Source organism: Oxyura jamaicensis, chromosome Z (genome assembly GCF_011077185.1).
Source record: "Oxyura jamaicensis isolate SHBP4307 breed ruddy duck chromosome Z, BPBGC_Ojam_1.0, whole genome shotgun sequence".
Lineage (NCBI taxonomy): Eukaryota > Metazoa > Chordata > Aves > Anseriformes > Anatidae > Oxyura > Oxyura jamaicensis.
Genome location: NC_048926.1, coordinates 18806035 through 18832620, shown reverse-complemented (window position 1 = coordinate 18832620; position 26586 = coordinate 18806035). Strand labels below are relative to the sequence as shown.

Genomic DNA, 26586 nt, shown 5'->3' with positions numbered 1-26586 from the left:
GGGCTGTTTGGTACCTGCACGTGTATTCCTACCATGCTTACCCGAGTGGGCGGCAAGGTGCAGGACATGTTTAGTTACAGCTCGTGTACGAAATGGCAGCTGCAGGCCTGCTGCGGGCACAGGAGCTCAGGTAGCTGCCACACCACGGGCTTTGCCTCCCTCGAAGCCGAGGGAGCGCCAGGACGGGCAGCCATATGGCCGCCCGCTCGCAGAGCGCTCGCAGCCGGACCCGGCTCGCTGCTGCCCCTCCTCGGCCGGCACCGTCGCCAGCCAGCCGGGCGCTACCGGCGCCGCCCCGCTGCCGACACCGCCCTGCTCCCTCCTCCTGGCCGCGCTTGGGCGGCTCCGCCGCGGGACCGCCTGCGGAACTGCGCGCCCCGGCACGCCGGGAGGCGCAGCCCGGCCCCGGCCCTGCCCGGCCCGCTTCCTGCTGCCGCCGCGGAGCGCTGCCGCCGCAGGTAGGGGAGCGGCGCCGAGCCGGGGCCGTCGGGAGAGCGGGAGCGGCGGGTGCCGGTCGGCCGAGAGCCGCGGCCCGGCGTGCTCGGTGTGCCGGGAAGAGGGCGGGGGTCACCGGGGCGCCGCCCGGCCACGGCCCGGCTCCAGCACGCAGCCCGCGGAGGAGAAACTTAACCGAGCAGCGGGCGTTGTGTTGGGCATGGAGGCCTTTCAGGGTATTCGTAAATCGTGGAAAAGATTAATTCAGTCCTAACGAGTCCGTGGGCCCCGGTCCCTTTTAAAGGGTGGTGGTAAAAACGTAGAGTAAGGACAAAGGTGCTAACGTTGTTTCTGTTCCTATACCTATGTCTTTAAAATTCACATAAACACCTACATGCAAGTAACAAAGGCTTTAGCTGTTGAAGACAAGTTATCGTTCCATTTCTTTTTAATTTTATGTAGGTATCATCAGTCAGTGACCATGTACCCATTGGTTCTGCCCGGGGTACGTAGGAACTCAACAACAGTGCAGTTTGCATCAAAAAGAGTGCTTTCTACCAAAGCAGTTATTGATTTACACTTGTTATGCATTTTAATAATCTTCAACCAATGTGGATCTAGGAGAGTATGGACAAGCTAATTTGTGGCAAGCTATGCCAGTTTTAAGGAGCTCTGAATATATGCTAATAGTCTTAAAAGCACTATAGCATTCTTCAGTCCCTTCCAAGCTAGGGTGTATTGCCCCAAAAAAGGAACCAAGAAACTCTTCTGTCTTACTTTGAAGTTCCCGTTTTTTCAGTGTAGAACATGCTTATTTCTCACAGCTTCTATGTGCATAGCCTGAAGTTTACTTTAGATTTATGCCATGACCTTTATTAATCCATTCATCAGTTCAGAATTTAAGGGGAGACCAGGTCACACAAAGTAGAACTTTTAAAAATCATTTTCCTTATTTGAAGTAAATACTTATATTAGTGGATTGTAGTATTTAAATTATGATTGAATTATGATTGTAAGGTGGGGTTATAAGACTAATGACTTTAAATAAGAATGAAACAGGTTAATTTGTCACAGTTTGATTTGTGAAATCTAGTTGACAGGGAACTATGCTTAAAGGAACGACTAGGTATCTCAAAACAAAGGAAACTAATGCAGTGCATAACCATAAGAACAGTTTTTGGTGGCAAAATTGCTTCTGTAAAGCTGTAGTTGTAATTAAGCAAGTTAAAAAGTAACAAGTTAAAGTTGATTTAAGTCTCTGATAATTTAAGATGCATGACTTCCAATTTAAGAATTAAGGCTTGGTCTGTGATGGCTTGTCCATTGGGTCTCCTTTCTACACAAAAAAATTATTGCAGAACCAGTGCTAGCATCTGTGAAGCAACTTCACCTTTATTAACATGGAGCTGTTGTATAAATAGCTCTCAGAGCTGCAGCTGCTGTTTTGCCAGTATTTCCAGCTGCGCTGGCACCCCTGATGGAACTCTAGAGGCTGTGATGGTAGCTCCCCTCTCTGCCTTCTTCCACCTGCCCTTCATGAAGAGTTCTTTGGTGAACAGCAGTCCTACAAACCAGCAAAGCACAGTCTGTGCTTGTGGGATGACTAGGATAACTGACTAACAACGCAGTTTATGACGGCTGTGGTATAAACCTGTTTGGCAAACTTCTTCCATAGCCTAGGCTGTAAGTCTGTACTAACCTGTCCAGGTGGGTTCTCACCTTAAAACATTGATACACATGCATGTAGGCAAACCAGATTCACAATACAAGCAAACTGTAATATGGTTTTGTCCTCCAGTGCAAAGAAACCCAAGTTACAGCACAGCTACCAGGCTAGATTGAAGGTTGTCAGTCTGCTGGGTCCTTGTCTTCACTCCCTGAAACTTTTCAGTCTTTCTAATTCAGAAAGAGAGAACCTGCTAGGCAGTACAACCTGAAACTCAAAGGGACAGAGAAGTGAGTATTAAAAAAGGTTCAGCCCTGTTTTCAATACCACCAGAAAGTCTTGTAGAGTGTAGCCCAAAGTGGGACTGGGAAAAGCACTTTGAATACCTCTGTTGTTCCACAGTTTTGTGAAACACCAGCAGCAGAAAACCTGGGTTAGTAAGTTCTCATTCACTTGTCACCTTTCAGTGCCTTTCAAATGTTTGTGGGAGAATTATAAATAGGATGAGAGAATTATAAATAGGAAGTTATATCCTGAAAATGAACAACAGAGCCGAATTATGACCTCCAGGTAGGGTCTCACAAGAGCAGAGCAGAGGGGCAGAATCACCTCCCTCCACCTGTTGGCCACGCTGCTTTTGATGCAGCCCAGGTTATGGTTGGCTTTCTGGGCTGCAAGTGCATGTTGCAGGCTCATGTCCTATTTTTCATCAACCAACACCCCCAGATCCCTCTCTTAATGCTCTCAATCCATTCTCCACCCAGCCTCTATTTGTGCTTGGGATTGCCCTGACTCAGCTTCAGGACCTAGCACTTGACCTTGTTGAATTTCATGAAGTCCACCTCTTAAGCCTGTCCAAGTCCCTCTTAATGGCTTCCCTTCCCTTCAACACGTCAACTGCACCACACAGCTTGGTGTCATTGGCAAACTTGCTGAAGGTGCACTTGATCCCACTGTCCATGTCACCAACGAAGATGTTAAACAGCACCGATCCCAGTACTGACCCCTGAGGACCACCACTTACCATTGAATCTCCACCTGGACATCAAGCCATCAACTGCAACTCCTTGAGGATGACCAGCCAAGTCCTTACCCACCAAGTGGTCAATCCATCAAATCCATGTCTCCAATTCAGAGACAAGGATGTCATGCAGGACAATGTCAAATGCTTTGCACAAGTACAGGTGGATTACATCAATTGCTGTCTGTTATCAACCAACACTGTAACCCCATCGTAGAATGATATCATATTAATTACCAAATACATTGTGAAGTGAAACTAGCATCAGATAATTAAACGTAGAAACCTGTATTTTAGAGGACAAAGTTTGCAAAGTTTTAATACTCAAAGGTTGGGGTATTAAGCTTGGCTGTATTTAATGAAGATTAGAATTGTCTAGGGAGTATTAGTTCTCTTGGTACATACAGATTAGAATAGAATTTGTCAGTTGGAAGGGACTTTCAAAGATCATCTAGTGCAACTGCCTGACCACTTCAAGGCTAACCAGAAATTAAACTTACCAGACTTTAGTAAGGGTTTTAACACTGTTTCCCACAACATTCTTCTGGAGAAACTGGCTGCTCTTGGCTTGGATGGGCATATGCTTCACTGGTTAAAAAACTGGCTGGGTGGCTGGGCCCAGAGAGTTGTGGTGAACGGAGTTAAATCCAGGTGGAGGCTGGTCACCACTGGTGTTCCCCAGGGCTCAGTACTGGGGCCAGTTCTCTTCAACATCTTTATCAGTGATCAGGACAAAGGGAGCGAATGCACCCTCAGTAAGTTTGTAGATCACATCAACTTGGGCAGGAGTGTTGATCTGCTCAAGAGTAGCAGGGCTTTGTAGAGGGATCTGGATAGGCCGGACCAAGAGCTGAGGCCAGCTGTATGAGGTTACAACAAGGCCAAGTGCTGGGTCTTGCACTTGGGGCACAACAACCCCATGCAACACTACAGGCTGGGAGATGAGTGGCTGGAAAGCTGCCCAGCAGAAAGGGGCCCTGGGGGGTATTGGTCAATAGCCGGCTGAATATAAGCCAGCAGTGTGCCCAGGTGGCCAAGAAGGCCAACAGCATCAGGGCTTGAAACAGAAATAGCTTGGCCAGCAGCACTAGGGAAGTGATTGTCCCCCTGTACTCAGCTCTGGGGAGGCTGCACCTTGAATACTGTGTTCAGTTTTGGGCCCCTCACTACAAGAGGGACATGGAGGTGCTGGAGTGTGTCCAAAGAAGGGCTACAAAGCTGGTGAAGGGTCTAGAGAACAAGTCTTATGAGGAGCAGCGAAGGAATGGGTTGTTTAGCCTGGAGAAAAGGAGGTTGCTCTCTACAACTACCTCAAATGAGGTTGTAGTGAGGTGGGGTTCATCTCTTCTCCCTTCTCCCAAGCATCAGGCAATAGGTGAAGAAGAAATGGCATCAAGTTGCACCAGGAGAGGTTTAGGTTGTATATTAGGAAAAAATTCTTCACTGAAGGGGTTGTGAGGCATTGGAACAGCCTGCCCAGGGAAGTAGTTGAGTCACCATCCCTGAAGGTCTTCAAAAGATTTGTAGATGTGGTATTTAGGGTATTTAGTGGTAGACTTGGCAATGCTAGGTTAACATTTGGACTTCATCTTAGAGGTCTTTTCCATCCTAAATGATTCTTTGATTCTATGAAAGTATAACAATTTTTTTTTTCCAAATGTCCCTTGAAATACAGACAGGCACGGGGCATCAACTCCTCTCTAGGAAGCCTATTTCATTGTTTGATCACCCAAACGGTAAAGAATTTTTTACTAACGTCCAGTATGAACCTCCCCTGGTGCTGCTTTGTGCCGTTTCCATATGTGCTGTGATCAGTTCCTAGGGAACAGAGACCAGCACCTCCCTCTCCACTTCCCCTCCTCAGGAAGTTGCAGAGAACAATGAGGCCACCTCTGAGCCTCCATTTCTCCAGGCTGGACAACCCAAGTGTCCACTGACAGTCCTAAGAGGATCAGAGGTATTTGGTTACCTGATCATTAATTTTTTTCAAGCTGGACAGTTTCAGAATTGAAAAAGTTCTGTCTGAGCAGCAGCAGAGCAGCAAAGCGATAGTGTTTAGTCCATTTTTGAATAAAACTATCTTCCTTATTTGTTTCTCAACAGACTGTAACTGTTCCTTGTGGATGTTTTTGAAGTTTAGTATGAATTACAGATGAGTCTTCACTGGAAGTTACTTCTTGTTCACAATATGTGTATGAGACATGGCATTCTTATTCTAAGGATAGGGAATAAGCTCCCCCCCCAAAAAAAAAAAACAAAAACAAAAACAACAACAAAACACTATTGTGAATGCTCAGTTTGAAAGTTAATTTGTTGCTTTCCAAATATTTAACATTGTTCAGCAGTGCACAGCACTAGCATACCTTCATTTTGCCGTTACACAAAGTAGGACCTAAGCAGGAGAGATAAAAAATGGGGAACATATTGTCAGACACAGCTTGTCCTTCAGGCTTTGGTTTTACTTATGCTTGCAGCAGTATTGTCTTCCCCAGCAAACTATACCTGCATCTCAAACCCTACAGTGAAACTTCTGGTTGTGTAGAACTACAACCCACACAATCCTAGTCCAGACCCAAAGCAATCATCTTCCTTTCTGGATTTACATTTTTTTAGCCAAATCAGTTCCCCGGTTCTGTTTGTTGCACCGAGATGGGAAAGAAAAAATAGTCGTGCCACCACAAATAGGAAGAGAGATAGGATTGCGAGAATGAGCAACAGAGAGCAACATCACCACTAACTCAGCACTGCTGAAGACTTTGTATCTTGAATTCATATCACTCACTCTAGGTACATTACAGCTAGCAGAAGCCTTTTTCCTATTTGCACAAAAATCTTAGTTTGTATGGCTTAATAGCATGCAAGCTTCAGGGCAGCGTCAAGCCTAAAACTCGTTTTTCCTCTTCAGCATGTACCTAGCCGAAGACTATCTCTTACCCCTTCCAGTGTAATAACAAATGAGTCAGGTGTCCTTAAAGCTATTGTCTCAGTTTCCAAGCAGCTACACATTAATTCCCAGAGGTCCATTATAATTCTCAGAATGCAGCAGTGGCCACATGAAAAGAGTGACCACAGTGTACCATAAGATACACAAACAGGATGAAGTTTGTCATGCAGATTTGATTTTTGGCAATAATTCTTTATGCTTTATTTCCCAGTCTTCCTTTTAGGATTTGAAGATTGTATACAGAACCTGTCATATAACAGGTTTTTAAAGATAAGCCTCCAGAACTAGTTGAGCAGAGATCAAATATCTAGTATAAAAAGCTTTCGATAGGTAAGTAGGACACTAGCGAAGTAAGCAGGTGAGAAGTGGTTATTGTAATGGAAAGTGTCAAGCAGTAAGTCCAGATAGCATAACTGGCTCTATCCTGTGTATTAAAAATATTTATTGAGAATGCAATCTAGCCAAAAGGAGATACTGGTTAGAAATTATATAATTAAATAAAAAGAAGGTTTGTCAGGTTCATTATTCTGCATTTTATTCTTCTGCCTGCAGTTTTCTTTAAAGCTACATTGGTTCCAGTCCTCACATAAGGTATCTGTGTCTATTTGTGAAGTAATTAATTTGCTAGTCATAAGCTTCACCTATCTGTTCTCAACAATAAGCACTTTTAAACCCTTTTCACCAATCCAGCTTTTAAGTAGGCCCTTAAGAGACAAATAACAAACAATGCTTTAACCCAAAATCATGCTTTCAGGCTTAACTTATTGCATGCTATGTCTTGAAAGGACTGTTTTTCTTTATAGAATATTATAAAATGTTCTGGGTTCTTTATAGCCATAGTGCAGAGGAAGTCAGACTGCTGATCGGTGTTTTCTGCATTTGTCAGATTGAATTGCAAAGCACAAAGACATTGTTTAAGGGACATTTTAAGGAAGCAGTATCTTAATTCAAAGCCATTTCTTATATTAGCCTTTAATGTTTTAATCCACACCATAAACCGGGCCCTGTGGAAAGAAGAGATCTCAGTAACACAGTTTTCTGGAAAGGTCCAGCTAAAAACATGAATGAGAATTTGAAATTTGAGTTTATTTCCAATTTCAGTCCAGCCACTAGGGACTTAAATTTTCATCTACATTTTTATAGCTAAGTCCAGAGTGTGATTTAAAAAGGAAGAGGCTGCAGAATGCAGGAGTGAGGGATCTCAGCTTCTGAGAGATGGGGGTGTGTGCCTCTTCATAAAAAGCATGCAGAATGTTGATCTGGAAAAGACAATAGAATGGAATAAAAGAACTGTACAGGATTATCCATCTGATGCTTACTGACTTACACAGTAAGAAAGAAGCTTTAAACTCTAGAGATGACCGATAAAAACAAAAAATAAAGCCGTAAAAACTGTTTTCTTGGGGTGCAGTCAGAAGTATATGGAAGGGCTTGGGAATGGCAGAGGAACAGGTGGATAGTTATAGCAGTGGATGAAATCTCTGGGGCCCACGGTTCTGTTTCAGAAATAGTTAGCTGCTGGAGGAAGTAGATGTGCACTGAGATGAATTAAATTGTGTGCAAGGCGAAGAAGGTAATCAGCAGGGAGGAGGGAGGTGACTAAAGGCTATAGAAAAATATGGGAAACCAACTGGACATAAATAAATGAGGGAAGCTGTAAATGGCATTTGGAAAGGAACAGTATGTCACATGAAAGGAAATTAGAATATTGCTGTCAGTTAAGAAATCTCTTTGAAAACAGAGGTTGGTAACAGCAGGTTTGGAAAGCAGTTTTTGACAGTATGTAGAAGAGGCAGAAAATTGGGAAGAAATGAGCAGGAATGTGAAAGCTGAGTCTCACCAGAAGAGTTTAGAAGAAAAAGAGAATTTAAGACATTTAAACTAAAGCCAAAGAACTAACAATGCTGTAGAAGGAAAGGACTTCAGCATGAACTAGAGTGCAAAAACAATGGAAAAAGGTGATGGTACCAGGGACTGCAAAGAAGGCTTGCACAATTGTCTTATTATCACTTATCACTCCTTATGGCCTCTTACAGAGCTAAAATGAACAAGCCAAAATAATGCATTTAAACTAAAATTTAATTCAAGTCTCTCATATCTTTGGCTGTATGCTGAAGGCATGAGGGAAGTGTCAGCTCTTCCAGGTGAAATGGCATCAGCCCCTTACTTTGAACAAGCATATATGTGTGTGCAGCTGGACAACAAGCCCCAGACTTAAAACTGGTCTAAATTTAAAACACAGGAAAGAATGGTTAATTTTCATTTGGATCAGTCTTCCCAGGTCCAGTTAAATGTGGGGATCACACAAAAGCCCTTGTGCTGTCAAGGGCAGGACTAGTGTTCTCAGCAGCACTTGCGTGAAACTGGAACCTCCAGTAGTTACCTACTGTTGACAGTAGAGAGCTAGCACCTGTGCTCAGCACACAACAGAAGCCTGTTCTCTAAAATGTGCTTCCACGGCAGCTTGAACCAATGTTTGTGCTTTTGCATCCCCAAACACCCGATGTGCTCCTTCACCATCTTTGCACGCCTCCTTTAGCAATGACAGCTATTAGGCCCCTGGGATTCAACTCGTTTGAAAACTGCTAACTCTCCTTTGTTTTTTATCCTCTCCTTCAGATATAAAAGGATGATACCTAACTCATTCTATCTTACCATCCTGTGCCATCCTTCCTTCTGCCAGCTCTAGTTCCCATCCATCTTTGCATCAGCCTGTCTAACATACTAAGCATCAGGAAACAGTTCCCCTAAAAGAGCAGATACCTCTACTATTTTTCTTCATATGTGAGTAATTCTTCAGGCAGTAGCAGGAATGAGAGCTGTTAAAGCCATTATGTTTGTTCAGCTGAACACGAGACCACAGCAAGTCCCTTGTGAGGTCTGCAATTCAGTTTAAGCAAATAGAATTCCATTTGCTTAAAAGCAATCTGCTTTTTAGGAGTTCTCTGAATGCATACAACACCTAATTACTAATGCATTATTAAACCACTCATTGGCTTTAATTCAAAGAGCCTGAACATGATAGACTGCTATAATCTGATCTTTATTATTGTTATGGGAAGTACACCAGAAAACTGCATATGTTTTTTCTGTAAAGTCTGAAGTAAATTATTGAAACAATAGCTCTAATAACTGTCATATTATTTTTTTTCAGCTGTTCTGTTACAAATTGGAAATACAACTCTTAAAAATCACAGTGGTCTTAAGGTGGGGCAGTAAGGGCTGGAAAGGAGTCTCACGAAAATCATAGAATAAGACCTACATACAAATATACTTAACATTACTTTCCACATGGTGGACTTGATTCTTAGCTATGATAGCTCAAAAGAAATTCAGGTTCTGAGCATTGCTTTTTACAAACCTGTTTCAGTCCCAACGTAAAGACAGTATCCATCATAATGCTTTAGTTTATATTGCCTGTTGTGGTAGTAACAGAGATTCAGAGCACAATGGTATATTGACCATTTAAATGGGTAGTATGTTATAAAAATATTGTGCCTGCTGTACTTGACCTGGGATGTTTACATTATGAAATGAGAATTCTTGAGCAACAAATATAAAGGGACTTTCTGTTTGTTTTCACCTCAGGATATCCTAAAGCTTCTGTGGGACTCTGCCATTGTTAAATTCATAACAGGTACACAGTTTTACTTAACTGCGTTTTTCTGTTTTCCTTTTGTTAGATGAGAATAATTGTCAAAATCTAAAAAAAAAGAAGTGAATCCATCAAATATGGAAGAGGACACCAAACCTCTCTTGATTCCTGTTGGAGGTGATGAAAGCAATTACGGAATCATGAATATACAGTTTAATCCTGAAGATTTTAAATGCAAAAGGTATGACAAATACTGAGCATACAGAATGATTATGTAGTAAAGAGTTGTTTAATCTTTGCTTCTAGCAACAGAATCCTATGAAGACAGAAAACTAACATTTGGAATCCAGCGTCTGAATACAAACAGTTCCAATTTTGTCTCTGTATGACATTACCTCCAAGCACTGGATGAAGCGATGTGCTTGTTGTTTTGTTAATAAGACTTTTCTATTGATGTTACTTCAAGGAGGGTGCTTCAATTAGACTTTTGCATGTGGTTTATAAAAGGCTCTTCAAGTACTGAATGAATACAGTGTGTGTATGCTGATGTGTGATGGTTTTTATTTAGCACAACAACGTGAAATGTTGAGACTACACAAGAAGGCTTGCTAGATGCTGTAGATAAATCGGTACTGGTATGTTTAGATGACTCTGTGCATTCCACAGGTAATACTAGAGGAATACATTATTAGCTTGTATTGAGGAAATAGTGATGGCTATTGTTTTTAGGAAAGCTATGGAATTTCTTGAGATTGAGCAAATATGAAAAATACAGCAGCCCATCCTTTTTGTCATGCCTGCAAAAATAGTATTTATCTAGCTAAGCAATAATTTTGCATGTTTTTAGAGAATTTAACAGTTGTATTCCGTAAAGGAGCTCAGCGTGGGAGACTTCCACTGCTGTTGCAGTTAAGACTTGTGTGAGTTGTTGCTGGTCCTGGAACCAAAACTGAAATCAGAGTGGGAACTGCTTTTCATAAGTTTGCTGGACACACCAGCTCCACATTTTCACATGACGGAGTAGCTGGTGCTACCTTTTGGACCCTGTTTGTGCTCTTCTGCCTCTTTTATTTTCTATTTGCATCCAGTGTCATATTTCAGTGGTGCAGTCTTCCTGAAGAATCTGAAGATGGCACTGTTGTATACAAAATCCTTTCACTAGTGGCCACTTCAGTAAAAAAGTACTTGAGGATAGTGATTTCCTGCTGTCTCAGCCGAGGTGGGTAGCTTTAGAATGCTCTAAGAGCCTATACGTGTGTTAAACAATCACAATCTCCCGTTTCTCTGAGAGCAAAGGAAGGAGGAGGGGGGGAGGACAAGGGTATGAGTTAGCACAGAGAAAGTGAAATACAGGTGTGTGCAAGTACAGAATAGTGTATGTAAATATGAGAAAATAGTAGAGTACTTTCAAGATGGAAAAGGAATTGTACAAAATGAATTCTTGGTTTATCTTCTTCTTGTGGAGTGTCTGAGCCCTCATGGCCCACCCAGCACAGGAAGATTGCCAATTTATATATATTTTGGGAGCTCCCCATGTTAAAGCAGGCATTTGTTGTGTTGGAAGAGCAAAGGGTTTCAGGTGTTTTAGTGATGTAGGAGTAAAGGGAGAAGTTTGCACCTTTGCGATACATCAAAAATGCCAAGATCCACTTTTCAAAAGTGAGGTTTGGTGTTGATTCCTTGTTGTGTGTTTTACTTTCCTTGTGATTTCTAAAGTTTTGAGACTCAACTTCATAAAAGGTTGTAGCACATGGCATTTCCTCCCCCTAAGCAGTAAAGTATTCTTGGATTACATTCCCACCTCTACAACCTCCAGCTTTGCAGATCCACCCTCTTTGTCCTTATTAGGACTCCTGAAAGTCCTTTCACCTATTTAGTACAGCCTGATCCTTTGTCTTCCAAGCATGCAGAGGCACAAAAAATGAAGGACGTGAGACCTGGGATATTAGAAGGGTCTCTAAATCATTGTGGTGCCAAAGAGCGCTGAACTTTATTTCTGCATATTGGAAGATGTGGCACAATCTTTTGAGAAAGGAATGGGGAAGAATAGGCCATCAGGGTGTGCCTTGGGCACAATCAGAGCAGTGATTGGGGCTTTGTAGTCTTGGGAGTGTGACTGGTAGGGCTTGCTCATTAGAGCTTCAAGGAATTGCAGCTCGAGGGAGAGAGGTTTATCATCCATGAAAGCATCAAACAGTGCAAATGCAATAGTAGTACATGATGTTCTCTGCTTAGTTTGCTCCTTTTTTAAACTTGCTGTTCATAAACTGTAATCAGACATAGTTGTGTGGTCTCCTACCACCAATTTTCAGGGTCCTTATTTTTTCTTTGATTGAGGTAGCTATTGAAGTGTTTTGTGTGATTTGTTTATAATCACTGTTTGCCTTTCTTGATGCTATTCTCTTCGTGTGCTTGTTTTAGATTCTCTTTGTGTGCTTGTTTTTACATAGTTTGTTTTTCTTAACAGCTTGGAGGATGTTGGATTTTTGAAAGACATGCTTTTCAGTGTTTACATAAGAACAATAAACTAATTGTTTATTAGAGTTGTAAATTATTGTGTATAGTGTTCTTCTAGTATTTTGGTGAAAATACAAAGCTACATTTAATCCTCTTAAAGAGGGTGTTACTATTCTTCACAATGACCTGAATTACTCACACCCTATTAGGTGTGTTTGCCATTTTGTAGGGCCCTTTAAAAGGCCGAATTTCATTGCAATGGCTTATTGATACTTATTGTATTCAAGGGACAGGAGTTTTTTTTTTATTTTTTCTTACTGCTTTTCAAACCTACTTATTGTCAATTTATTGTTTTGCATATGAAAAAACTTACTTTGCATATGAAGAAAGTAACAATGCCCCTGATAAGAGAAGATCAAGACTTCCCTGTTGTTTTATTTTTCAATCTTTTTTGAAGTCCCATAATGTTTTCCCACAATGTAGGAGAGATCAGTGGGTGAAATGAAATTGTTATAAATTAAACAGTGTCTGTAGGTGGCAGTCAGAGAAGCTTTTTTCATGCAAAAGTATTTCCTTTTCATCTTCAAATTTCTCTTAACTTACAAAAAGGTATACAGTGGTAGAGACTAACCTCTGCAAAGCTACAGTTTCTGCATTTATACGTTTCTGCATTTATACGTTATACGTTTATTTAGGGCGTTAAACCCACGTGATCTTTTTATTCCATTGCTTGCCTTTCATTTTTCTCTATTGCTAACATTTTTACTAATTCCTAATTTTACTACCTTCCAACAAGGCCTCATTTTGAAACTTCTTACTTGTTGTAACAGTAGTGTAGAATAGCTTTACCTTTGACAGAGAAGACATAAGAGTGCTTGCAATGAGATATGGAAAAGCTTGTGATTCCTTATTTGTTAAACTAGAATGTATATCCTCTGAGCAAGAGGGATGACTTAGTATGGTGTTCTGAAGGGTTATTTTGGTTCCACTGCCATCAAATGCTTTCAGATAGTTGTATGGTCATGTGCTGATCATTGTATTAACAGTGGTATTAAGAACGTGGAAGAAGTTGAGTTTTTCCAAGAGAGTAAAGACCTTGTAGAGTACACCATGAACATATGGTTTACAAGTTAGACAGCTTAGAATGGCAGAAATCACGTCAATGGTGTTCTTTTAATTGGTTTCCTCAAGGTAAGTACACTAACATCTGTAGTGTTCTTACACAGGTAGGAGGTGGTTCCTGATTAAGGAAGAAATAGCAATCTATTAATATAGGCTTATACTCATTACATTTGCTCCTTACTTTTATTTCCACAATGGTAAATCAGTTTTATTCATTAGTTTCTTCTGTGCCACATAGGAAGTTCCTATAATAATTTGGCGACTAAGTAAAACAACAGACAGAGGAATTTGCCAGCTTTATCTCAGTACAATAATCCTTTCAAATCTGTGAAAATTAACTGATAGATTTTTGATACTGTGTAGTCAAAAAATCAATGTAATAAGCTGAAGTAGATTATTTTTGTCTTTTTGGAGGAGTGGAAAGAAGTTGCATCCTCTAATGCGTTGTGTTTGTTTTTTTTCTTATTTATTCTGGTATTAAAAGTTTGCCTAATTTGAAGGTATTAATATCATCATGTAGAGCTAAAAAACACACTGACATAAAAAAAAAATACCTTATAAGGGCTTAATACTCAGAAAACTCCTTTTGATCAGATGCCCAGAAACAGTTGTTTGATATTTAAAAATATTTCAGCGAGAGGGCAAGGTAGGTATTTGCTCTCCTCCTTCATTGCTCTGCAAAATACAGTACATTTCTGAAAATGTCTAGAAATGAGATGTAGCACCCTTGGACATGCTAGCAGTTGCAAGATTGTATGTGGCTTGCAAAAAAAAAATCCTATTGTGTTCTTTCCCAACCTTCAAAATCCAACATTGGAAGTGTACACAGCACAGTATTTGGAAACAATTTTAATTATGAGCACCTTTTTTCATTATCTTTGCTAGCAGGAATTGCTACCAAAGATCATAGTGTGAGGAAGTTTGGACAAGAGTCCTCTCCTCTCTTTCATGGACCAGCATTAGATTCTCATTAACTGTGTTCCTTTGTGTGAGAAATAACTAGCAGATGAATGTAGTTGCAGGTTTGCTGGGGATGGTTTCTGAAGTACACGTGCAGGGGCTAATGTTTGGGAGGTGTGGACCTCCTGCATGGGATTCTGCTCCTTGTCTGTACTTGTTCTGTTGTGGAAAACAGCTGTGTTTTACTGAAGTGTTTGTCCTGCTAAAAAGAGCATTGTTTTTTTAGGCTAGCTATTGAAATGTAAGTTGTTATTGTGTTTGTTGGTGTGGATATAATAAATTCATTGGATACTGTAGTCTATCTCAGTGCATTGTAATTGTCTGCACTGTTCTGCATTAATAGTCACAGCCTCCAGTCATGTAACCTCTTCCCTTCCCCCAGATCACATTGTCCCTCATCCTTTTCATATTCATTTGCCACGAGTGATATAGTGTGATTGCATGTATAAATCAGAAAGCTTTCTAGGAATCTATTGCAGCTGCTGAAGCCTGCATGTACAGGCTGCTTGGGTACTAGACTTAAAGTCCCTAGAAAGAGGTTGCCAAAATATAGCCCAGATTGTATCCTACCTACCTTGAGCTTTGAAAATCTCAGAGTAATCTTTGAGGGTTTCCCAGACACGTCTGAGGTGTAGTACAGCCAGTCTTTGATCTGGGGATAACTGGGGCTGGGAAGTGGCCTTGATCCTAGAGAGAACACTACCTGTTCCTAGTGGAGGTCAGACAGGAAGATTGCATCCCAAATTGCAATCCAGACTATGCTCATAATACAGAAGAAAATTAAATCTCTAAAGAATTTCTTACCTACTGACAGATACATCTTTTGCTACGTCACTTTTTTTTCTTGATATTTGGTTATTGACAAACAACAGTACTTTCACCATAAAATGGAATGTCATGTTCATGTTTTATGTTGTTTCACCTTCAAAATTTTTGTGGCTTTAACTTGCTTTAGAAAATAATCACTCATTGTCTTCCAGTCTGGAAGAATTTTCTTTGATGGCCATGTCAACACCTGTTGATCACCACGCTGAAAGAAATCTCTGCCAGAGGTCTGCCTGCTTCAAAGCAAAATGTAGACTTTGTCTCAATGTAACTTTTTTCACACTAGCAAGGGAAGATTTAGGGAATATACTAAGAATATTGAGGTAGGAGAGAGGTAGTCCTCATTAAGCTCTTTATACTATACTATGCAGCTGCTGTATAATTAGCAAAACATTCTTTCCATGCTATAATGTGTCAGTGAAAACAACAGAGAGCTCACTTGGGGAGGCATTCAAACATATTACATTTCCTGTTTTCATAACTACAATCTTTATTTTAGCTCTTCTAAGGGAATATTTTTCAGCAGTGTCCAATGATCAGATCAGCTCCATAAATCCTGAACTAAAGCAAGTTAAGTCCTTCAGAGCTGACAGCCCATGAGCATTTATGTTTGTTACATACCTATGGAATTACCTATGTGCGCTTCAGTCTTGAACACTAAAACTATTGCTTAAAATTTATTCCTGTTTAGTTGTGGTGTCTCTTCATTGGTTATAGAAACACCCCAGAAGTTCACACACAAAATCATCATTCTCCCCTTCATTTTGTGAACATTAAAAAATAAAATAAAAAAAGTCAGTCAGGAACTTTTTAAAAATTGAAAGTCTGTTCACTTTCATTTCAGTATATCAGAAATGATTTAGCCAGTCTAAGCAATTTTTTCCATGATGAAGGAAGATGTAAGAATTTGTGATGTCTAAGATAAAGGAAATAATTATTTACTGTAATTTGTAGAGAATAAATTTCTTTTTGTTTTCTACTTCTGTTAGTTTGTATTTTTCCCATTATTCATACCTGCGATACCTATTAAGCATACAGGAATGAAGTCATGCTAAAAGTTGAGGACCTACTATCATCTCTTTCAGAGATACCACTACTGATGTCATAGCTGTATTGCTTTTCTTCTTCCCAGCTAAAAGATAGTGTCATGGTGCAAATGCTTAATGATTCACAGGAAAGGAGAATGGGATCTTTGTCACTTTATTGAGAGCTGTGGCAGGAGGGGCTGACAAAGTTCTTTTGTTGTCTGAGCCAGAAATGCATACTTCAAACAGCCAATTCAAATAGGTGGTGGTATTACAGGTAAAATGGCTGGATTTATTGCTGACTTGATTTTTGCCATTGGTAGCGTGAAACATTTTGAGATAACTACTTTTGTGGTTCTGGTTTTTTTGTTTGTTTGTTTGTTTCTAAGTCATTTAACCATCTGCCTGGAGGAAGATCAGGATGATGTTGATATCCCTTTAGGAATAAAAAGGTGTAAGGAAAAACAAAACCCAAAAAGTCTGCAGCAAGTCTTACTGGTTGCCGGTATGCCCTGCAATCTTTGAAGTATTTTGATTAGGTTATATATTTCTGTGTTGTAACTTTGGGAGCAGTGCAGGAGGAACGGCAGCTTTCACTCTGCTTGCTCCATAAATATTTGTATGCAAAGAAAAAATTAGGGCATGTGGCTGCATTCTTCTTCAGTGGCTAGGACCATTCCGGCAGCCTATTATAACTAGAGAAGAGGTCAGGGAGACCACCTGCATGCTGCACATCTCTGTGAGAGTGTATCTCTGAACTGTAGGACTTCTCTCGCTGAATGAAAATCCTATTCTCTGTAATTAATCTAATTAAATTTAAAAGGAAATCCTGAGGTGATTCAGAGCTGAAAATGGACATCTGCTGTTAAGTGTCTCTGACAAATTCCATTCCTGGTTGCTTTGGTTTGAAAATAATTATGATCGTATTGGCTGATGAGGGCTTGATTCCTTCACCATTAAACGCAATTTTATACATTGTTTTTTGGCTAGGTTATTAGTTCCAGCCTTTTTTAGTTGGTCCTTGTTACCACTGTTCATTCCTTCTTTTTCTCTGTCTTCTTTCTATTTCTGCGTTCTCACGCTTTCTGTTTCTAGCTCTATTCCTCATCACTAGTTCTAGCAACACAAGCTATAAACACTAATAAGCTTGGCCAAGCTTATTAACATGTATTTCTACTGTGACTCATTGTTGAGAACTAATAGAGTGGATATTAGGTCTGAATTTTGGTGTTAGCTTGCCATGTAGAACCTGTGCAAGATGCCATTTTAATATGGATAATATAAAGGCATAGTTCTTTCAGGTATAGCAGTTTCTCTCATGGAAGTGATGAATTCGCTTGTGCTTTGTTGCTGTGACAGGTCTATCCAGAGTGATTCTAAGCTGCACTCTGAATGATATGTTACTTCTCATATTACAAGGTTGTTAAGGGTTTTCATTTCCTTTCTGTTTTGTTTTTTTCCCTCCTTTAGACCATTTCATGTGGAGCCTACAAACATAGTCAGCATGAACGATGACATGCAACGAGTCACTGACGAAGCTTCAGCAATGAATAAGCGGATTCATTACTATAGCAGGCTCACATCTCCTACAGACAGGGCATTGGTAAGGCAAACACAGGGTCACATTAACTGAGTGGTCTCCAGCATGTTGGTTCTTCCAAAACCTATTTGTATAAAAGAAGCACAAATAAATGTAGAGGGAGAATCACTCTGTAGCTTGCTTTGAAGTAAATACCTAGTAGCTGAGTGCCTTAAAGTTCTTGTTAGCACAAGTCGTGATCAACTTGTTGTGCGGTGTCTTTACCATCCAAGAAAAGATACAAACAGTATGAATTTTGGAAGAGAGGTCCAGGCTGCCCAGACGTGCACTCATCTGTGAGGGGATTTAAGGAGTAGACTGCTGCAGTGATTAAACTATCACTCTCTGTATGTTATGGATGTTTTGCAGAAGAAAAACTATTTTTCTGTTATATAATTAGATTCCAAAGATCTGTTTTTAGTGGGCTGAAAAAAATAATGTGGTCCACCTTTTTTTATTCTTTAAAAATGCACTTTAATGGAAATATTTTGTTCTGCAACAGTTGACTTGCTGTATTTGGGTTAATAGTTACTTTGGTGCTACTAATAATTCTTATTTTTCATCCATTTGTTAGATTGCTCCTGATCATGTACTTCCAGCTCCAGATGAAATCTACGTCTACAGTCCATTAGGAACTGCTTTTAGAGTTGACAGTTGCACAGATGGCTATGGTAAAAACTCCAGTATAGTGACAATGTATGTTAAGCACCTTCCCGTACAGTAGCCAGAAAATGCATTTTTGTAAATGTTTTGTATAGTATCTATATAGTATTTTATCTAAGAGGATAGTATGGATTAAGAGTTCTTCTTAAATCATTCACTGGCTTTTTTCTTTTCTTCTTAGATTTGTGATATGGAATACAATGATGGGTACATCTATATTAAGTATTCCATGGGGGATAAAACAGGTAAAGCTGTGAAAAATGTATGCTTATGAAAATGCTTTTGGCAACATGGCTTGCTCTTCATTTATCTATAGTGTTACTGATAGATAGTAAACTATTTTTCCCTCTTAACAGGCAGGATTTACTTCTGGAATCATTCTCATCTTACTGATGGGCCTTTTGACACTTTATTGCTGTTACAGAGTGGTGAAGTCACGGAAAATGATACGTAAGAAATGCCAAGTTTCATAATGCAAATATTTCCATGAAGTGTGAAATAAACAGATCTAATAGATTTTTAGTTCTTCTGTACCACTCCTATTCATTAGATCTGACCAGCAAATAAAAGCTATTCATTTGAATGTCCCTCCTTTTAGAATCTGAATCTAAACTCTGTAAACTAATTTTTTCTTTACTATATTTTTCTTCAATTCTTTGGGACTTAAGTTTTATAACCAAACCCAAACTCTTATCAAGCAAAATTTCAGATGCTTATTTATTGTTTAGGGACTTGTGGAACTACACGCTCCCCTACCTCTCCACAAACACTGCCCAGTTCTCTGGTTGTATTTCTGATTGTGTTCTACACTGGAACAACATGGGCTGTAGCTGTATATCCTTGTCTTATATGTCTGTACTACATACAAGTATATTTGTATATAAAAAATCAGCTTTCCAAGTCTGTTTCTGCTTAGAATGGAATGAGGTCCTTATCATCATTTAGACATCTGAAAGCTGCAATACTGCTGTCTCTAGAATGTGCGCAACTGAATACATGTGTACTCTGCATTCTGTGTTGGTTGCAGTTTATGTATGATTGCCTCATTGACAGCAGTTCTACTTTGAGTATGGTTTTATTGTTCAAAGGTCACCTAGCAGTTCTTGTAGTTGGTGCTTTTTTGCATAAATTACCACCTTATTTGCTTGAATAATGACAATTAAGATCATCTACTCCAGCCTGTGACAGCTCATTTTAAGATACTGTTTAGGAGCACTTCATGGTCTGGCCTGCTCTGCTGTAACTCCTCCAAAAGGCTTTATTTGCAAATGCATGCCTGCATTTTGTGTCTTATTCCAGTGCTTCTGAAAGTACTCAGAATAGTTGTATGGCAGCTCTGTGTAGAACAAGCAGTATGAATGTAGTAGCTTGTTTGAAGCAGAACAGTGTTTCCTAATGAGTGTTATACTTTCAATTTAATAGCAATCTTCTTAACCCATAGAAGCACCATTAATTTGTCAGATTATTCTGAAAAAAATTACATCTTTTTATGAATAGTTCCAGTGACCCTAATATAACATTTTGTTTAATTTGTATTTTCTTTTAATCTTCCTCAGCTTTAATAGATACCTCAAACTGGGAATTCCCAGATGTTTGCAAGTATTATTTTGGATCTTTTGGTCAATGGACAAGCCTCTTGTTTTCTATGGTATCACTTATTGGAGCCATGGTTGTTTATTGGGTGCTTATGTCCAACTTTCTGTTCAACACAGGAAAGTTTATATACAGTAAGTATTAATGTGTGATTAATGTTTACAGCTGTCTCATTTAAAGACCTTGCTTTATTCTGAGAAAGGATTGTCCAGTTTACTTAATCTTGATTTTGTTACTTTTTGTGAAAAATCAAGTGAAAATAAGTAACTGTGTGTGCAGTTAAGGGCATAAGCACATATAGTTTCAAAGCCAGTTTCTCAATCTCTCTTGAAGTGTGCTTCTAATGAAAGACAACGTACCATTTATCTGGCATCCAAGTGAATAATCAGGCTTTCTGATACAGTTTCTATAATGTGTTTTAGTTGGTGGGCTTAAAATTAAATATTCCAAACTCAAATCGGCTTGCATTTTTCCACTCTGTATTTTCACCCCCTCCTTGTTTGCACTGGCGTAACTATTTGAACAACCATATGACAGATGAGCCATATGCTGACACGCTGAAATGATCTCCACCTAAGAAAATCTAGTTTCATTCTAGATTTCAGCAAATGCAGTTACAGTGCTGCAATATAGGCCATTTCTGCCAGCATCCCTGAAGGGATGATGATCTATAAGACAGTGAAAGAAAATTTTTAGTCTGGCATTGCTACACAAGAAAACATGGGTTAGTTACACCCTTGTACATGCACAGACACACAAGTTTGTGTGGATACAATCAATTAGGTACGTAGAGTTGTGGGAATAAAATGATGGAATTGAGAGCTTTGAAAATCTGACTCATGGTGTTGAATAGCACAACTAAGGTTTAAGAGTTTCTGTTTTGAAGGAAATTAGCAAATCTCTTTTGAGGCAAATAACTGCACAGATACTTATTCCCCCTAAGCAGAGTTTAATTAGAGTTCCCACCATCCCTGAAGGACATAAATTACTTTATTGGTTAATAACTGGATAATATTACTGCTGACCTTATTCATACATTCTTAAGGCCATTCCATTGTAGACTTTATTTTTCTTTAACAAGGTTAACAGTTTAATCCTAAATTACTCTAAACTAAAAATAAATAAATAAAAATAAAAAAACACCCTCTGATTCTAATAAGCAAACTTGGGAATAATCAAAACATTTTATTTTCCAGGAAAAAACAAACAAAAAACTTCTATTCCATGAGTCTGGCATATTGTTTTATAGCTTAAAGATATTTGTTATAGTGTTTTCACTCAAGTTATTTGCCCTGTGACAGCCTTAATCATTGGATTTTTGTCTTAACTTCCATTGTGGTTATTCAGTTACTAAGCTGTAAAATGGGTAATAGGATGGAGGTTTGATCCAATGGCATCTTCTAGCCATATGTTTCTAAGCTATCCTAAGCAGGATGCTGTATTTGATTCTAGTACATTCAGATGACTTTTTTCAAAAATTTACATGCACAATTAACGTGGGAACAAACAGATGTCCTGAGGGAGGATGATCTAGAAATTGGTAGTGTGTACAGAATGCCAGGACAGTAAGCCAAATATGATATGCTTTTTTTTTATTTATTTTTTTTTTTTTTTGCCTTTTTACAGTGGTGACCCATTTTTCTGTTCTGTTTTTGTTTTATGAAATAGAAATAAAACCACATATGCAACTGCTAGTTCTAAAACACTTTTATGTACAGAGGAAACATAATTTATCTATTTATAACTAATTTTAAAGTGCTCTAGTTCTTTAAGAATTGTCCTTTCTTTTGATGGCTTCACACTAGTTACTTTCTTTAAGTAGCAACACAAAACAGTGGTAAAGTGATGAGGTGATGAGTGTTTCTAATTACATCTTCTCTTTGTTTTGTACACTGAACTGATATCAGTAAGTATGAGACCCAATAGTGATTCAGGGCATCGTAAATCAAAATGAAGAAACATAAAATTATTTTCTTCCCACAAGGCTTTTTGCTTTTGTTATGAGAAACAATCTGCTCTTAATTGCATTAAAAATTTGAGGCTTAATTCCTCAACTTATATTCTGTTTACACAATACACCCACATGCAGCAGAAGCAAATTTTAACTAGAGAGACACTAATTAAATTTCCAGGCTGATGGGCATTTTCTGTGTGCATGTGTGTATATATGTAAATAAAAGAAAACTGCTGTCCAACATTCTCATACTAGTCAAGTTGCAGAAACTTGAAAATATCTCATGTGGCAGAGCAGTATGGTAGCATAGGAGTATGCTTGAAACAAAATACTACAAGAAGTGACTGTAGACAGTGAGACTTAAAACGTTTTCCAGAGAAGCCCGTACATAAAATACAATATGGAAAAAACATCCCTCAGTGCCTCTTCAGAAAAAAAAAAAAAAAAAAAAAAAAAAAAAAAAAAAAAAAAAGATTAGAAAAAATGAGTAGGGGAAGTTTTTTCCATTCAGTATTGTATGGAAACTAAGGGTGTGAAGGGTATGTTGTATGAATCTTTTTTTTTTTTTTTTTTTTTTTTTTTTTACTTTTGTGAATGAAAACGATTTTAAGTTACATCTTCTCACTAACTTACTGTGCAAGAGCTGGGACACGTAAAGACGTGTTGGAGGAACAGGAGTTTGCAGCTGAGAGGGAATGCAAGGGTACTTCATAGATGGACAGAGCTGCCAAGAAAGTAGTGCAGTGAGGGGCTACTTCAAAACACTTTTAAAAGAAAATTTTAAAATATCCACCTGAATTTAGTAGGGAGTACCAATTGTTGTATTGCATCTCTATGTCATTTTCAAAAATGTTTCCTTAGCAAATGTTTGTTTGTTTGTTTGTTTTTAAGACAACAGCTAAGAGCATGATAGAAGGGCTGAGACATTGATAACACAATTTTCATTTTCTTTTTATTTTTAGACTATGTTCATGATATTAATGTAACAGATATTGTTCCTGGCACAAATGGAAGTAACAAAGGTAAGAAGCATTTATTAGCATTGTGCTTCCTGGTTTGGGGAGGAGGGAGTTTAAAGGCTAATCAGCTCATTTTCATGTGTAGATTTTAACCATGTTCCAGTTATAAAGTGTATAGCATAAATTTTATCTTTGTTTTTAAAAACAAGTATTTTCCATCTGGGGTTTTTACTTCTACAAATAACCACACAGGTAGAAAGCTTAATAATTTAAAACAAAACAAAACAGCAGGAGAGGAGGAAGCCAAGACAAATTACAAGTTTGCATATACCCAGGTAGGTACTCCTAAAAACCACGAATGTTAGACTTCTTAACTGTTGCACACTGAGGAATTGCCTTAAGGAATTTTAACTTTTGCACCCTGAAACTGGGGCACAGCAGATCTGTATCCTGTAGAAAATTCTTGGCTGGGGTGTCTTTGCTCTTTGCTAGCTCTGCAAGAACATATTTATTTTAAAAAAGCTGTAAGCTTTTTTTTTAAAAAAAAAAAAAAAACCTGCTGAACACAGAAAGAAACAACTGTCCAACTCCATGATTGTCCACTTGTTTTTTGTGGAAAGTCTGACATGCACAACTAGGGCAAGAAACTGCCATGAAGAAAGAGCTGTTGAGAGTTCTCAAGTAGGCAGAAAATAATGCAAAGTGAAAGCAGGAGCTTGTACATTGTCAGTATCTGATCTTTTTGCCTTTCTGTAGAAACTGGATGTGTAGTTCTTTGTTACGAAGCAGAAAAATTTCTTTTTCCTAGGCAGTTGTGAGAATAGGGGAACATTTCACAACTAGCCATACTGCTGTGCATCACACTAGCTGTAGCAGTGTTTCTGGAGAGCAGCTGTTTGGAGTCAGACAAACCAGTTGACTTGCATTTTAGCTAAAGTTGAATCCTGTTTATCCTACAGTCCTTACCAGCAAGGCACCAGTAGCTGCTGCTGTGTTCTTTCTCTTGTGCTCTCTCCTGCTTCAGCTGTTTTGTCCCATTCTTAGGCAGCAGGGGTGTAAGTTAGAGACAAAGTGGGTAACCATATTCCACAGCATCCTCCGGTGACTGGAAGATTTAATGCAGCTGCTGCACAAAATACAGGGCTGCTGGATGCTGAAATTACTCACGGCAGGGCATCTGGGGATACCAAGAAAATGACAAAGAACAAAGCATTTTGCAAGGTCTATGAAACAATCCCCTTACAAGTAAAGGAGATAAAGCAAATAAGAAAATATTTGGAAATAACATAATGGTCTCAATAAGCTTGATAGAATGCTTAATACACCTTTGCCTTTGCAACAGAACAGGCATGAAGCCAGTGTGTGAGGGAGGCTTTAAAGTTTCGTGGAATGCCAAGATTTGAAAGAAGAAATTAAGAGCATAAGACAGATTCATATTTCACAACATAACTCTGTAGACGTGTTAGAAAGAATTGCTGATTTTAACAAAAAGCAAATAAGCACATTTTCATCAGGGGATGTTGTGGTTGGTTGGTTTTATTCCAGTCACTTGTCCAAGTGCTGCCATTGATCATCCACTGTGTTAACAAGTGTGTCATTCCCTTTTGGCAGCGTTATGGGTGTACATCTTAAATTGCTTCTGTTGTATTTTCCAGCTGTGACTTACTTGCACCTGGCAAGGCACCAAGATGATGGGGTGTTTTGCTTTGGTACATGAGTTTTAGACCTGCCACTGTTAGTTGCAGATTTCTTGTCATCCTGTTCATGTGTTCCCAGGGCACAATGCATTCATGTATGCTCTTCTGTAGACAGATGCTCTTGCATTGATTCATATAATCTTACTTCAGTATGCAAGGACAGATCACAATGCTAAGTGTATAGCCAAATGAGGAGATGAGCTGCTATGGCTCAATTTCTGCAGGTACCTGTAGGCATTGGACACAGGTGAGGAAGGTATGTGACCCTGAAGGCTTACCCTGTGCTACAATTCAGGCTACAAATAAATGTATGTCTCCGTTGTGCTTGACTGAAAGAACAATGGCATTTGTCAGCCTAAAGTACAAGGTGCCTAGCAGTGAAATCTTAGCACTGAACCCCTAATAAGGAAACAACTAGTTAGGATCTGAGTTGTTTAACATTGCTTTTGAGTGATCCTATTCCTAGAGAGTAAAACACACTCCAGAAATTAAGGGATCTTAGCTGTGAAACTTCTATGCATGTAAAATCCATTTCATCTGGGGATATTTTTCTTTTCCAGTCATTTGCCCAAGCGCTGCTGGTGATCACCCACCACAAAATGGGAGTATGGTATTCTCTTCTGGCAACACTACAGGCTTTGAGCTCTTTGAGGAGTGGTGGAACAAATCACAAACAGTACCATTTTACCTGATTGCTGTTCTTCTGCCCCTGCTAAATCTGAAGTCTCCATCCTTCTTTGCAAAGTTTAATGTCCTGGGTAGGTAACAAATACTAATAAATCACTGGTTCATTGTGGCTAAAATATATAGAAAACAGTGGAAGTTACTCCACTTATATATATATATATATATATACACAATATATAGAAAACAGTGGAAGCCTATGCTGAAGAGAAAGGGGTAAAAAGATATGGAGCACAGAACAGTTTGAAAAAGATGGACACGTATTGTAAAGGAGGTAATGGACATTACAGGTAATTACATTACAGGTAATTACAGGTAATTACAGGTAATTACATGTAATTGAGGGCCTTATTTGTCCCCTGTTCCAGTGTAACTCTTAATTAGAGCTTGTATCTGCTGTTGCTAGAACTGCTAAATGAAAATACAACACAGAACATTGAGTAAGTTGTAGTGCTTCTGTATAGAAAGTAATGCTTTTACATAGACTGTCAATCTGTGATACAACATTAGGGTTAAGAAAATATTTTATCAAGTGAGACCTAGCTGTAATTGTGTCTGCTTTTAAAATAAGCACCATATCATGGGCAGCTATTTTTTATTTGAGAACTAACATGAGGATTAAAGCATAAATTTTCTCATAACTTCGGTAGATTATTATCTAATGCAGAAGGTTTTCTTTAGGTTTTGTAAACTTTGACTTTTACAGGACAAGAATTGGAAAGCTATTTTTGAGGTACTGAAATTAATCTCAATAGAAAACTCTTAGTTATCTTCACCCTTACAGAAACCTAAGTCTTGAAACTATGCAATGTTTAAGCTGTTAAGCAGATCCTCAAGTACAGAACCTTTTCTCTACTGAATTCCTTGACTATGCTCTGTGTAATCTAAGGATGATTTCCTTGGATTTGTTTTGCAGCCTTGGAGATAATGCAGTATTATTAGCCTGGAGGTTGCATCACAGTAGTCTTAATTGCTGGTGCATGGTTTCTTTCAGTTTTTTCCTTCAGAGTAGTTATTCTGTCATTCTTCTGCCTCTCTCTTTTAAATGCATCATATGCTCTCCGTCCCACATGTAGACACAGCAAGGCATTCATACCCATGTGTGATCTTGTCTGGAGTCTGTAGCTGTTCAGAGTATTGCTGGATGACTCTGGACCAAAAAATGGAATGCAAATCCTGCATTATGATCAAGGTTCTCCAAGTTTATGATCATGATAAGGTTTAAATCAGTAATTATGAAATGTTGTTATCAAGCTTTGAGATCCCAGTGTAAAGTTGACAACTGCAGTAAGCATTAATTATCTCTCACTGGTCTATTTGGTTTAAACAGTTTAGGACTGAATGGACATTGTAATAGCTGTGCTTCTGTGGCCAGCTGTGTCCCATGTCAGATTAAAATCCTGACAG

General features: G+C 39.0%; 1 protein-coding gene across 4 annotated transcripts in view; it reads left to right on the top strand.

Moving 5' to 3' along the window:
- Positions 1-378: 378 nt before the first annotated feature.
- SLC38A9 (solute carrier family 38 member 9) overlaps positions 379-26586 on the top strand; it is a 47652-nt gene continuing 21444 nt past the window's right edge. The window contains exons 1-9 of one of the 4 annotated variants that reach the window (XM_035310290.1): positions 379-458; positions 9750-9902; positions 17521-17653; positions 18204-18325; positions 18474-18537; positions 18649-18742; positions 19849-20019; positions 22802-22861; positions 25056-25253. In XM_035310290.1, coding sequence (XP_035166181.1) covers positions 9799-9902; positions 17521-17653; positions 18204-18325; positions 18474-18537; positions 18649-18742; positions 19849-20019; positions 22802-22861; positions 25056-25253 — 946 coding nt within the window. In that variant the 5' untranslated portion in view covers positions 379-458; positions 9750-9798. Of the gene's footprint in view, positions 459-902; positions 941-5793; positions 5812-5890; positions 5910-9747; positions 9903-17520; positions 17654-18203; positions 18326-18473; positions 18538-18648; positions 18743-19848; positions 20020-22801; positions 22862-25055; positions 25254-26586 lie in introns of those variants that run through there. The other 3 variants (XM_035310291.1, XM_035310294.1, XM_035310292.1) reach the window with 3 other exon arrangements.